The sequence below is a fragment of the Trachypithecus francoisi genome, unplaced genomic scaffold (assembly GCF_009764315.1).
Source record: "Trachypithecus francoisi isolate TF-2019V2 unplaced genomic scaffold, Tfra_2.0 Lachesis_group12, whole genome shotgun sequence".
NCBI lineage: Eukaryota > Metazoa > Chordata > Mammalia > Primates > Cercopithecidae > Trachypithecus > Trachypithecus francoisi.
In genome coordinates, this window is record NW_022681457.1 from 39,632,190 (window position 1) to 39,646,763 (window position 14,574).

General features: G+C 43.9%; 1 protein-coding gene and 1 pseudogene across 3 annotated transcripts in view; one reads left to right on the forward strand and one right to left on the reverse strand.

Moving 5' to 3' along the window:
• Positions 1 to 375: 375 nt before the first annotated feature.
• On the reverse strand, positions 376 to 1,382 carry LOC117092129 (annotated as a pseudogene).
• A 4,991-nt stretch (positions 1,383 to 6,373) lies between these two features.
• MIGA1 (mitoguardin 1) overlaps positions 6,374 to 14,574 on the forward strand; it is a 99,324-nt gene continuing 91,123 nt past the window's right edge. For 2 of the 3 annotated variants that reach the window (XM_033225359.1, XM_033225361.1), the window contains exons 1-2: positions 6,375 to 6,480; positions 10,302 to 10,415. In XM_033225359.1, the coding sequence (XP_033081250.1) occupies positions 10,317 to 10,415 (99 nt within the window). In that variant the 5' untranslated portion in view covers positions 6,375 to 6,480; positions 10,302 to 10,316. Of the gene's footprint in view, positions 6,481 to 10,301; positions 10,416 to 14,574 lie in introns of all 3 variants that reach the window. The other variant, XM_033225360.1, reaches the window with a different exon arrangement.

Genomic DNA, 14,574 nt, shown 5'->3' on the forward strand with positions numbered 1-14,574 from the left:
CCTCCCCTGTGTGGACTCAGGAGAGGACTGGGCCATTCTTCTTAGAGAGAAGTGGGGTGGCTTTTAGGAGGGCAAGGGACTTCCTCGCATCTCACGATATTTGGAACGACTATTAACAATGCATCTCATGATATTTGGAATGACTATTAAAAAAAGAACAATGTACGATCAAAGTCCTCAGCCACATTGTAGAACTTTGGGGGATGCTCACTCCAACCAGCTGCTCTCACCTTCACTGTTCCAGTTTTGAAATCCTGAATCAAGCCCCCCCCCACCCCCGCCTCCCCCAAACAAAGCCATGCCAATCTCTTCTTGTTTTCTGTGTAAGTTAGGTTTCGTCAAGAAAGGGTGTAACGCAACTAAGTAAAATTCCGCCTAGAAGCATTTGTGGTGGACAATGGAGGGGCCAGAGGGGCTGGACAAATTGTATTCTTGCTTGCTGATCCACATCTGCTGGAAGGTGGGCAGTGAGGCCAAGATGGAGCCACTCGTCCACATGGAGTAATTTGCACTCGGGAGGAGCAATGATCTTGATCTCCATCGTGCTGGGCAACAGGGTGGTGAGGGTGGTGATCTCCTTCTGCATTCTGTCACGGATGCCAGGGTACATGGTGGTGCCACCAGACAGCATTGTGTTGGCGTAGAGGTCTTTGAGGATGTCCACGTCACACTTCATGATGAAGTTGAAGGTAGTTTTGTGGATGCCACAGGATTCCATGCCCAGGAAGGAAGACTGGAAGAGCACCTTAGGGCAGTGGAACCGCTCCTTGCCAATGGTGATGACTTGGCTGTTGGGCAGCTTGTAGCTCTTCTCCAGGAAGGAGCTGGAGGCCGCTCTGACCATCTCCTGATCCAAGTCCAGGGTGACATAGCACAGCTTCTCTTTGATGCCACGCACGATTTCCCACTCGGCAGTGGTGGTGAACCTGTAGTGGTGCTCCATGAGGGTTTTCATGAGGTAATCAATCTGGTCCTGGTTGGCCAGGTCCAGAAACAGGGTGGCCTGGAGGAGGGCCTACCCCTCATAGATGGGCACAGTGTGGGTGACTCCCTCATTGGAGTCCATCACGATGTGGCCAGAGGCGTACAGGGACATCACGGCCTGGATGGCCATGTATATGGCTGGGGTGTTGAAGGTCTCAAACATGATCTGGGTCATCTTCTCGTGATTGGCCTTGGAGTTCAGGGGGACCTCGGTCAGCACTATAGGTGCTCCTTGGAGCCACACACAGCTCGTTGTAGAAGTTGTAGTGCCAGATCTTCTCCATGTCATCTCAGTTGGTGACGATGCTGTGCTCGATGAGATACTTCGGGGTCAGGATAACTCTCTTGCTCTGGACCTCGTCACCCTCCTAGGAGTCCTTTTGACCCATGCGCACCATCACACAGATGTGGACGGGCAGTGGAGCTCTGTGCTCGTGGGGTGGACATGGTCTTGGCAGTTTGTTCGACGTTCTTAACCTTTTTTCTTTTTTTTTTTTTAATGGACCTCTTGGCTTTCTGGTAGAATCTGGGACCCCCTTTTCAAAGTAATGCTTCTATGTGCATAAAACAAACAAATACATGGGATTACAAAGCAAACCAACTATATTGAAATAAAGTTGCCTCTTTGGGTCCTGTGGAGGTCCAAGTACTGAAGTTAAAAATTTCCTTAAGAGCCAGGTGTGGTGGCTCACACCTGTAATCCTAGCACTTTGGGAGGCCAAGGCAGGCGGATTGCCTGAGTTCAGGAGTTTGAGAACAGCCTAGGCAACACAGTGAAACTCCGTCTCTACTAAAATACAAAAAATTAGCTGGGCATGGCGGTGTGTGCCTGTAGTCCCAGCTACTTGGGAGGCTGAGGCAGGAGAATTGCTTGAACTGAACCTGGGAGGCAGAGGTTGCAGTGAGCCAAGATTGCACCACTGCACTCCACCCTGGGTGACAGAACAAGGCTCCGTCTCCAAAAAAAAAAAAAAAATTTCCATAAGATTCTTAGTTCTTTATAAGCATTACTATATTTGTCTTTCTTTTTCTTTTTCTTTTTTGAGACAGAGTCTTGCTCTGTCACCTAGGCTGGAGTGCAGCGGTGTGATCTCGGTTCACTGCAACTTCTGCCTCCTGGATTCAAGCAATTCTCCTACCTTAGCCTCCCAAGTAGCTGGGATTACAGGCACGCACCACAGTATTTGGCTAATTTTGTATTTTTAGTAGAGATGGGGTTTCACCATGTTGACCAGACTGGTCTTGAGCTCCTAACCTCAAATGATCTGCCCATCTCAGCCTCCAGGTGTGAGCCACAGTGCCAGGCCTATATTTGTCTTTCTAACACATCAGGAGGAAATTGAGACATGAAAAGGGTAAGTACCTTGCCTAAGACCACTGTGACATAAAAAATATATATTTGGGCCAGGCACGATGTCTCACACCTATAATCCCACCATTTTGGGAGGCTGAGGTGGGAGGATCCCTTGAGCCCAGAAGTTTGAGACCAGGCCCCAGCAACATAGGGAGACATTGTTTCTACTAAAATTTAAAAAATTAACTGGGCATGGTGGCAAGTGCCTGTAGTCCCGGCTTCTCAGAAGAGTGAAGCAGGAAGATCACTTGAGTCCAGGTGTTCTAGGCTGCAGTGAGCTATGATCGCACCACCACAGTGCAGCCTGGGCAATAGAGTGAGATCCTGTATCAAAAACAAAACAAAACAAAAAACAAGCAAACGAAAGAGAGGAAGGAAGGAAGGAAGGAAGGAAGGAGAAAGAAAGAAAGAGTATGTATTTGGTCTCTGTTGCCAGTTCCTGATACAGAGCTCCTAAATCTCGTGGAATTTCCTGGTTGATAGGAGTGTCTTTTTTTCTGATATTCTTGTTGGGCTCCTGGATAGCTTTAGGATAGAGGCTGGTCACCAGCAAATTCAAGCTATGATTAGAAGCTTAAAAATTTTGGCCCCATACCCAGCCCATCCTCTTTGGAGGAGAGAGGAGTTGAAGATTGAGTTAATAATCAATTATGGTTACATTGTCAGAGGGTTCGAACCAGAGTGACTCCATTTTGAGTGAGGGCTAGGAAAATGAGGTTGGGACTTGCTGGGCTACATTTCCAGAAAGTTAGGCATTTCCAGCTTCTAAACATTTACAGTTAAGGGAACAGATTGATAATGTTTACTAAACAGATCCAGACTTGGGAGTGTCCTGATGTCCCTGATACCTTGAGAGCAAAAGCATTCCTCATTTTGCTTTAAAGATAATAATATTAATTTTTGCAAAATATAATAATTAAGAAAAGTAATCCTTTATCACAAACCCTTGTAGCAGAGCACATCTCCCCATGATCTGTTTTTAATCCTTGATAAATGAATATTGTACCTAGAGTGGATGCGTTCCTCTTCTTCCTTTCAGGAATGCCCTACTCAGTCTATACAGTAGGTATACATTCACCGCTTTACTGTCTTAAATTTACTTTTGCTTTGGACTGTGGACTTGCTTTGAATTATTTCTTGCGCGAAATCCAAGCACCCTCTCTTGGGGTCTGGACTGGGACCCCTTTCTGGTAACAACATTATGAAGCCTCCATAGAAATCCCTGAAGTACGGGGTTCTAAGAGCTTCTGAGTTGGTGAACACATCCATATCCCAAAACGGGATTCCATGTGGACAGAAGTTCCTGCACTCAGGATCCTTCCAGATCTTGTTTTATGTACCTCTTCATCTGGTTGTTCATCCGTATCCTTTGTAATATCTTCTGTTATAAATCAATAAACTGGTTTGGGATGGGAGGAGAAGGTTGTGGGAATCCCTGATTTATAGCTGGTTGGTCAGAAGTACAAGTGACAAACTGGGATTTGCAATTGGCATCTGAAGTGGGGGCAGTCTTGTAGGACTGAGCCCTTAAGGGTTTGGTGCATAGTATTGAATTGAATTTAACTGTACAACACCCAGTTGGTAGATACTAAATTAAAGAGTGGAGTTTATAATAAGACGTAATTGGAGACTTGTTTGGTGGGGAAAAGCCTCTGCACATTTGGTGTCAGAAGTGTCGAAAGTACAGAAAAATAGCTTGTGTTTCTTTTCCTTTAACAATGCCTCTAGTAAGTGGTCTAGAAAGGATTCAAACTCAGGCAGTTTAACTTCACGGTTTTGTTTTGATATTATGCAGATAGGATCCCTAAATTCATTAATGGTTGCTGTAGCATGTATTGCAGTACCCGTACAGAAGAAACAACTGGTCGTACTCCATGAACTCCATTCTCTGGTTCATTACATGATGGCTTGGTTATCTGGGGGAGGTACGGGCCTTCAGAATTAATCTAGGCTCCAATTTTTTTTCCTTGTCCCCGATATCAGAAGACATTGAGTCCCCTGTCCTTCTGGTTTAAATCACTACTTGTTTGGTTTTCCTTTACTTGTAGCTAATATGTTAACTAATGTATCCAATAATAGCTAAAATTGAGTGCAGTACTCTGCCAAACCAGTAGAAGGGAGGCTTACAGCAAATTGCTTTTGGTTTATAAACATAAATTAAATGTGATATTTCTTTCTGTTTTATATATTTTATTTTATTATTATTTTGTAGAAATGGGGGTCTTGCTATTGCCCAGGCTAATCTTGAACTTCTTACCTCAAGGGATCCTCCCTCATCGGCCCCCGAAATTGTTGGGATTACAGATGCGAGCCACCTCACTTGGCCTAAATGTGACATATATTATTCTCATGCTAAAGAATAAAATCTGTACCCACCGTGTAATAATATTTCTCTCATAATGTTTATCGTGGAATTAAGGAGATAATGTGGTCTCAGGAAAATTGTGTTGAGTGGTAGTCATCATCAGTACTGCTCTTCCCATTAGGCTGAACGTTTGGAAGTTGTGGGAAATGGGAAAGAGGAGGAAATTGGGAAAATAAATGAAAATAGCCTTACAAATTTCAGGTTTTTCAAATCTCAAGAGCTCCATTTACCTTATAAGTGCAAAATATTTTCACATAAAACCCAGTCTGTGGATAGTTAGTATTAATCTAATAATATAATAAATTGGTACTACTATTCTATTTTCCATTTGATTAAATGGGAATTTTGAAAACAGAATTATTTTGGCTTTTACCACAAACAAGCTCAGTAACTAGAATTCATAAATCTGCAGGGTTTCTTTGTTTTGTTTTTTTGCTTTGTTTTGACACAGAGTCTTGCTCTAGTCACCCAGGCTGGAGTGCAGTAGCACTCTCTGGGCTCACGCAACCTCTGCCTCCCGGGTTCAAGCGATTTTCCTGCCTCAGCCTCCTGAGTAGCTGGGATTACAGGTGGGCACCTGGCTAATTTTTGTACTTTTAGTAGAGATGGGGTTTCCCCATGTTGGCCAGGCTGGTCTCGATCTCCTGACCTCGTGATCCGCCCGCCTCAGCCTCCCAAAGTGCTGGGATTACAGGCGTGAGCCACTGCGCCCGGCCTTTAATTTTATTTTTTGAGACGGAGTCTCATTCTGTCCCCGGGCTGGAGTGCAGTGGCGCGATCTCGGCTCACTGCAAGGTCCGCCTCCTGGGTTCACGCCATTCTCCCGCCTCAGCCTCCCGAGTAGCTGGGACTACAGGCGCCCGCCACCACGCCTGGCTAATTTTGTTTTTGTATTTTTAGTAGAGACGGGGTTTCACCATGTTAGCCAGGATGGTCTCGATCTCCTGACCTCATGATCCACCCGCCTCGGCCTCCCAAAGTGCTGGGTTTACAGGCTTGAGTCACCCAGCCCCGCCTAAATCTGCAGTTCTGATGGAATGTTTTGACTGAAGACTGAACGTAGAAACAGTACCTTGGGTTTTGTTGTTACTTTTTCCTAACCCGGCCCCCTATTAGTTTACTATGTATTAGACAGAACCTGAGAGCGATGACTACTCTGCCAATAAATTGCTACATTCAATATTCTTCGGTTGCCTAATTCAGTGGGAAACAGAGAAAAAAGGTAAAGAGGACATGAAATCAAAAATAAATGCATCTTCTATACAGGATTAGAATGCCTCTTAACACTCATTCATTTGAGGGCTGAGGGCCTGTGGTAGAAGTTCTTAATCTTAGATCCATGGATTGTTTTCAGGGTTTTGAAATTGTGTAATTTTTTTTTCCTTTAATGTAATGAGCATGTGTATACGAATTTTTTTTTCCAGGGGAAAGGCTCCATAGTTTTCACCAGACTGACAACTGTTCTAAATCCCCCGACAGGTTACAAACTACAATACTAGTTTTTGACCGGTTTGTAAAAGGATGCGAGTCTTCAAATCCAGTTTTTACATCCTTGTGACGAGGCAGGAGCCTCTACCCTAAACAAAAATGGCGGGAGCTGCTTCATACGTAGCTCCTCACGCAGAAAGCCCAGAAGGCCCCCTCCACTTTCTCTCCACCTTCCCACTCCTGACCCCGGAAGGACTCCGCCTTGCCTCCGTCTGGCTGCTGCTCATCCCCAGGCTGCAGCTGGGAAGCGGGCGTGGGCAGGCCGGTTGTACCTGGCCTGGAGCTACAGGTACGGGGCCAGGGGCAGGGTGGGGTGGACAGGCGGGTGGGAGGAAGCGGAGAGTTGGGCGGCCACGCAGTTGGGGCAGAGGCCTCGGGGCACGGGTGGCGCGGACTCCATCGCCGGCGTTAGCTCTCCGAGTGCCAGGTGGAGCGGCGCAAAACCAGAGGGTCTACGGCCCTGCCACCCTGAACACCCCCGACCTCGTCTCATCTCAGAAGCTAAGCAGGGTCGGGCCTGGTTAGTACTTACACAAGAAAGCGGGAGGGTCCCCACGCCAGAGGGAGGCCTGCAAAAGGAAGCGCGGAATTGGGATGGCTCGCCATCGGTCTGAGCCCGAGGAAGGGTCTGGACGGCCGAGCTGGAGGTATCCCCTTTTCTGGTCCTCTTGGTAAAGAAAAAGGAAGACAGCAGAGGAGAGCTCCGCGAGGGGCTGCCGTGGGGTCGGGAGAGAGCGCGCTGGCGATGGGGCAGTTGGTGAGGTCTCAGGTTCGGCTTGGATGCGGGTGGTTTTGAGCAGGGAGTGGCTTTTGGTTGTGAAAGATTATGCTGCTTTACAGGTGCTTTCAGAGAAAAATTTAGATGGGAGTATTGTGGTGTCTGTTCCTTCTGTAAAGTTGTTAAATATCTGTTTTCCGGAGGAAAGACTCAGCTTGTTTTTGCACAGGACTTTGAGACTTTTTTTTATTGTAGTTTTATTGTTGTTGTTATTGCAGCTAAACATTTTTCTCTGTTCAAAGTGTCTTCTCAGAGTTAGGTTATATAGATTTGTGCTTCACGTCAATTTTCTTTTTGGTATTTCAGACTTTCCTTCCTGTTGTATTATAAAGTCAAAGTTGTAGAATAGAATTTTAAGATGTGTAAGAAACAAATTGTTTATGACACTTATTTTTAATTACTCAGTAGTTGGAATGTAGGGGAACAAGTAATATCACACAGGACAATATTTTTGGTTATGTTTTATAGATTCCTTCTATAAATTTGAATAATCATGAAACTACCTTCATGTTCATTTTTATTATACTTCTGGAAGCAACTGAAATGACTAGTTTTTTTTTTTTTTTTTTTTTAGTTTTTCAATGAATAATGATTAGGTTTGGAATCAACTTCCTCAGTAATTTTAAGTGAAAAAGAATGAGGTAGTTAGAATGCAAAAATAGAGGTTTGTTGTAATCTTTTTTTTTTTTTTTTTTTTGAGACGCTGTCTTGCTCTGTCACCCAGGCTGGAGTGCAATGGTGCAATCTCTGCTCATTGCAGCCTCCGCCCTCAGGGTTCTAGCAATTCTCCTACCTCAGCCTACCGAGTTGCTGGGATTACAGGCGCGGCACCATGCCTGGCTAATTTTTTTGTATTTGTGGTTGAGTCGGGGTTTCGATATATTGGCCAGGCTGGTCTCGAACTCCCTGACCTCAACTGATGCGCCTCGGCCTCCGGAAATGCTGGGATTACAAGCGTGAGCCACCACGCCCGGCCTAGGTTTGTCATAATCTTTTAAGAATATCTCTGCAACCAATTAAAGTGTTTGCTTTATTTTCTTTCTATTCTGCTTAAAAATTTGGAATGCTCTATTATAGGGAAAATTACTTTGGGTGAATTACTCAATATATTTTTTTTAATGCAGTAGCATAGATTGCTTAATGATCCAGACTCTAATTAGTAAAAATGTTTCTCAAAATAAAATGTATTAATATTTAGGGAGGGGGAAGAATAAATGAGCTTCCCCCCACTTCCTTTTTACTGTAGTAATATTAAAAAAGTGATACATGTAGGCAGGTTTTTAAAAATCAAGTATTACAGACAGACTTACAAGGAAAAGCAGTCATTCTTTGTCCGGCTTCTCTATACCCTTGTTTTATTCTCCAGAGGACCATTTTTCACTTTCTTAGCTGTTCGTGGTTTCCTCTATACTTTTTAATCATATGTCTCTATCACAAGGTGTTGACTGAAATTAATGTATGTCAGTTAAACTATACTGAGTCTAAAAGTTGTACTTAGAACACTGGTAGGGGGAATTAAATTTATACTGCTGTATCTCTAGTAAGGATTAAGGGACGCATCAGTAGTAGTAACCCACCCTAAGAGGTATCACTGTGTTTGATTTTAAAGGAAGCCACTACTTAATCAGTGGTTTTGACCCTTGTCTGAAAACAGGTGGGTATTAACGGAAGGGGATAGATAGTCTATTGGAGTATAGAAAAAGAGAACATAGAGATATATGCAGAAATGAAGGGCCTAAAAAAAGTATAGCAAGTAATTTTTTTTTTTTTTTTTTTTTGGTGTAGACAGGGTTTCACCATGTTTCCCAGGCTGGTCTTGAACTCCTGGGCTCATGAGCTCAAGCGATCCACCCACCTTGGCCTCCCAAATCACTCCCAAAGTAGCTCAGGCATGAGCCACTCACTGTGCTCCCCCGCAAATAAACTTTTATAGAGAGATCGTTGGTAATTTTTATATTCTGTTATGTAATATGCAACACTACCCAAATAAAATAAATAATGAATTTGGTAGACATCAACATTGTGGTTATTAGAGAGGTGCATTCTCTTGTGCATTGGAGATAGTGCGTAGGTGTTTTCTTGGCCTGAATGGAATATTCCTCAGGACTCTTGATTTTTGCACTCATCAGGCAACATTTTTGACTTACTAGTTCAGCTTCCTATAGTCTTTTATTTCAGGGATGGTATTTTTTTTTTTTTGAGACGGAGTCTCGCTCTGTCGCCCAGGCTGGAGTGCAGTGGCCGGATCTCAGCTCACTGCAAGCTCCGCCTCCCGGGTTTACGCCATTCTCCCGCCTCAGCCTCCCGAGTAGCTGGGACTACAGGCGCCCGCCACCTCGCCCGGCTAGTTTTTTGTATTTTTTTTAGTAGAGACGGGGTTTCACCATGTTAGCCAGGATGGTCTCGATCTCCTGACCTCGTGATCCGCCCGTCTCGGCCTCCCAAAGTGCTGGGATTACAGGCTTGAGCCACCGCGCCCGGCCAGGGATGGTATGTTTTGATAGAACATGTAAGTATTCTGGTCACTAGATAGTGTATTTCTTTATTATAAATAGATAAACTTGTAAACTGGTTTATATATCAATACCATGTAAATTTGTTTAGTGTGTGTTCTACTGGGTACAGTGATAATAAAATTATTTCTGGCTCTGAAACCCAGACCCTGAACCACTGCATTAATGACTTATCTTTGTGCAACAACTGCTTCTCTGTACTCATCTGACTTTTCTTTTTTTGTTCAAGAGGAATAATATGCACTAAAACTATACCAAAATCATATAGCATGCATGTGGCATTTCTTTGAAGATCTTTAAAATGAGATAATAGGAGAATAAATGCGTGAGTTCTGATGTTCAGTCAGTGAACTCGGAGATTCACAGAACCCCAGGATTCTGTTCTGGATTCCATTCAGCAACCTGCCTGCCACCCACTCTCACCCCCGCAGTTATAGGAAGGAAACCAAATGAATGGGAAGCAGTATATTTTCAGTTACTCTCTAAAATATGTTAAATTTTTATGTAACCAGAAAAGAGAGAATCTAGAACTTGCAGTTTGCTAAGGAAAATTTGCTACCTGGACTCAAAGTTTAAATCTAGCTTTTTTATTTTTTAACTTCTTATTATTTTTTACGCTATCTCTTACAGGAAGGATAGCTTATTTTTTCTTTTACGCGTTTGGTGATTAATAAATATAATTTTACCTCAAGTGTAATGTCATCAATAATTGACTGCAAAAATAAGCTGATAGAATTAAAATTTCAGTTTGTACCTTTCATTGGTAAAGTAACCAGAAATCTTTGTGGCTAATATGTTTTTATGTTTCATTTAATGAAGCTTAGAAGAGGAGCCATGTCAGAAGAAACAGTAAGTGAATCACAGTTTTCCTTGAAGACAGCCGCCCTAAGAGTGTTTGATCTTCCTCTGACTTGGTACTATTCTCTCTCCCAGGTAAATAAAAGAAGCAAACATGAAGTTGAATATTAAGCTTATTGCTCAGAGCGTATTTTGTTTATATTATTTCAGTTTTATTTGAGGTTTCTATATAGTACAGTCAAAATATTTATTACAGTAATTATTTTCCAGTATGAATTTACAGTATAAATTTATTAAAACCTATTTGGTTATTTCATGGGTTCGTAACTCTTAAGGGGTTACATTACTTAGAAATTTTTTTCTGTCTTAAACAAACTTACATAGTCCATTATTACTACTTTCAGTGAATTATGTTATTCCAGTAGGCTTGTTCTCACTATTAACAATTCTTTTAATTTTATTGTGGTAAGGTACAAATAACATAAAATTGACCATTTTGATCATTTTTAAGTGTATAGTTCATTAGCCTTAAGTACATTCACATTGTTGTACAAACAATATCCAGAATTCTTTTCATCTTGCAAACTCAGACTCTACAACTGTTTATCAGCATCTTACTATACCTCCTTCCCGTCATTCCCCACCACCATTCTATTTTCTGTCTGTATGAATTTGACTGGGTAACTCACAAGTAGAATCCTACGGAATCTTCTTGTGACTAGCTTATTTTACTTAGCATAACGTCCTCAAGGTTCATCCATGTTGCAGCATATGTCAGCATTTCCTTTCTTTTTAAGGTAGAATAATATTTCATTGTGTGGATATACCACATTTTGCTTATGTGTGTGTTTGTTGATGGACATTGGATTACTTCCATGCTTTTGCTATTGTGAATAATGCTGCTATAAAGATGGATATACAAATATCTCTTTGAGATCCTGCTTTTAATTCTTTTGAGTGAAGTGAAATTGCTGGATCATACAGTAATTAATTCTACTTTTTTTTTTTTTTTTTTTTTTTTTGAGACAGAGTCTTGTTCTGTCACCCAGGCTGGAGTGCAGTGGCCGGATCTCAGCTCACTGCAAGCTCCGCCTCCCGGGTTTACGCCATTCTCCTGCCTCAGCCTCCCCAGTAGCTGGGACTACAGGCGCCCGCCACCACGCCCGGCTAGTTTTTTGTATTTTTTAGTAGAGACGGGGTTTCACCGTGTTAGCCAGGATGGTCTCGATCTCCTGACCTCGTGATCTGCCCGTCTTGGCCTCCCAAAGTGCTGGGATTACAGGCTTGAGCCACCGCGCCCGGCCAATTCTACTTTTAATTACTTTTTTTTTCTTTTTTTTTTTGAGGCAGGGTCTTGCTTTGGAGTACAGTGGCAAGATCATAGCTCACTGCAGTCTCAAACTCCTGGGGTCAAGCAATCCTCCCACCTCAGCCTCTCAAGTAGCTGTGACTTCAGGCATGTGCCACCATCTCTCCACCAATTTTTTAATTTTTTGAAGAGACAGAGTCTCAGCATGTTGACCAGGCTGGTCTTGAACTCCTGGCCTCAAATCATCCTCCTACTTTGACCTCTTAAAGTACTGGGATTATAGGTGTGAACTGGCTTGCCCAGCCCTATTTTTAATTTTTTGAGGAACTGCCATACTGTTTTTCACAGTGTGAGCCACAGTAAAGTGGCTGTACCACTTTACGTTTCTACCAGTAGTGCACAGTTTTTCCACATCCTCATCAACGCTTGTTATTTTCTGTTTCATTGATAGTAGCCATCCTAATGGGTATGAGGTTATATTAGTCCATTTTCATGCTGCTAATAAAGACATACCTGACACAATTTACAAAAGAAAGAGGTTTATTGAACTCACAGTTCCACATGGCTGGAGAGGTCCCTCAATCGTGGTGGAAGGTGAAAGTCACATCTCACATGGCAGCAGACAAGAGCTTGTGCAGAAAAACTCCCTATTTTTTTTTATTTATTTATTAAAAACTCCCATTTTTAAAACTGTCAGATATTGTGACCCTTACTCATTATCATGAGAACAGCGAGGGAAGGACTTGTCCCCATGATTCAATTACCTCCCACTGGGTCCCTCCCACAATGCGTGGGAATTCAAGATGAGATTTGGGTGGGGACACAACCAAACCGTATCATTCTGGTCCTGGCCCCTCCCAAATCTCATGTCCTCACATTTCAGAAGCGATCATCCCTTCCCAACAGTCCCTCAAAGTCTTGACTCATTTCAGCATTAACTCAAAAGTCCACAGTCCAAAGTCTCATCTGAGACAAGGCAAGTCCCTTCCACCTATGAGCCTGTAAAATCAAAAGCAGATTAGTTACTTCCTAATTTGGGGGTACGGGCATTGGGTAAATATGGCCATTCTGAATGGGAGAAATTGGCCAAAACAAAGGAACTACAGGCCCCATGCAAGTTCAAAATCCAGCAGGGCAGTCAAATACATATATATGTATTTGAGATGGAGTTTGGCTCTTGTTGCCCAGGCTGGAGTGCAATGACATGATTTTGGCTCACCGCAACCGCCACCTCACAGGTTCAGGCGATTCTCCTGCCTCAGCCTCCTGAGTAGCTGGGATTACAGGCATGTGCCACCACGCCTGGCTGGTTTTGTATTTTTAGTAGAGATGGGGTTTCTCCATGTTGGTCAGTCTGGTCTCGAACTCCCAACCTCAGGTGAACCACCCGCCTCAGCCTCCCAAAGTGCTGGGATACAGGCATGAGCTACCACGCCCGGCCAGGACAGTCAAATATTAAAGCTCCAAAATGATCTCTTTTGACTCCATGTCTCACATTCACATCATGCTGATGCAAGAGGTAGGTTCCCATGGTCGTGGGCAGCTCTGCCCTTGTGGCTTTGCAGGATACAGCCTCCCTCCCGGCTGCTTTCATGGGCTGACATTGAATGTCTGTGGCTTTTCCAGGTGCACGGTGCAAGCTGTTGGTGGATCTGTCATTCTGGGGTCTGGAGGACGGTGGCCCTCTTCTCACAGCTCCACTAGGCAGTACCCCAGTAGGGACTCTGTGTGGGGGTTCCGACCCCATGTTTCCCTTCTGTACTGCCCTAGCAGAGGTTCTCCATGAGGGCCCACCCCTGCAGCAAACTTCTGCCTGGGCGTTTCCATACATCTTCTGAAATCTAGGTGGAGGTTCCCAAACTCCAATTCTTGATTTCTGTGCACTGGCAGCCTCAAAACCATGTGGAAGCATTTAAGGCTTGCAGCTTGCACCCTCTGAAGCCACAGCCCAAGCTCTATGTTGGCCCCTTTCAACCATGGCTAGAGTGGCTGGGATGCAGGGCACCAAGTCCCTAGGCTACACACAGCACAGGGACACTGGGCCTGGACCCTGAAACCACTTTTTCCTCCTAGGCCTCCTGGCTGGTGATGGGAGGGGCTGCCGTGAAGACCTCTGGCATGCCCTGGAGACATTTTCCCCATTATCTTGGGGATTAACATTTGACTTCTTGTTACTTATGCAAATTTCTGTGACCTGCTTGAGTTTCTCAGAAAATGGAATTTTCTTTTCTATTGCATTGACAGACTGCAAATTTTCCAAACTTTTGTGCTCTGCGTCCCTTATAAAACTGAATGCCTTTAACAGCACCCAAGTCACCTCTTGAATGCTTTGTTGCTTAGAAATTTCTTCTGTGGCCGGGCGCGGTGGCTCAAGCCTGTAATCCCAGCACTTTGGGAGGCCGAGACAGGTGGATCACGAGGTCAGGAGATGGAGACCATCCTGGCTAACACAGTGAAACCCCGTCTCTGCTTAAAAATACAAAAAACTAACTGGGCGAGGTGGCGGGCGCCTGTAGTCCCAGCTACTCGGGAGGCTGAGGCAGGAGAATGGTGTGAACCTGGGAGGCGGAGCTTGCAGTGAGCCGAGATCCGGCCACTGCACTCCAGCCTGCGACACAGCAAGACTCCGTCTCAAAAAAAAACAAAAAAAAAAGAAATTTCTTCTGCTAGATACCCTAAATCATCTCTCTCAAGTTCAAAGTTTCACAAATCTCTAGGGCATGGGTAAAATGCTGCCAGTCTCTGTGCTAAAATATGGTAAGAGTCGCCTTTCCTCCAGTTCCCAATGAGTTCCTCATCTTCATCTGAGACCACCTCAGCCTCACCTAATTATTCATATCACTATAATCATTTTGGGCAAAGCCATTCAACAAGACTCTAGGAAGTTCCAAACTTTCCCACATTTTCCTGTCTTCTTCTGAGGCCTCCAAACTGTTTAAACCTTTGCCTGTTAATCCAGTTCCAAAGTCATTTCCACATTTTTGG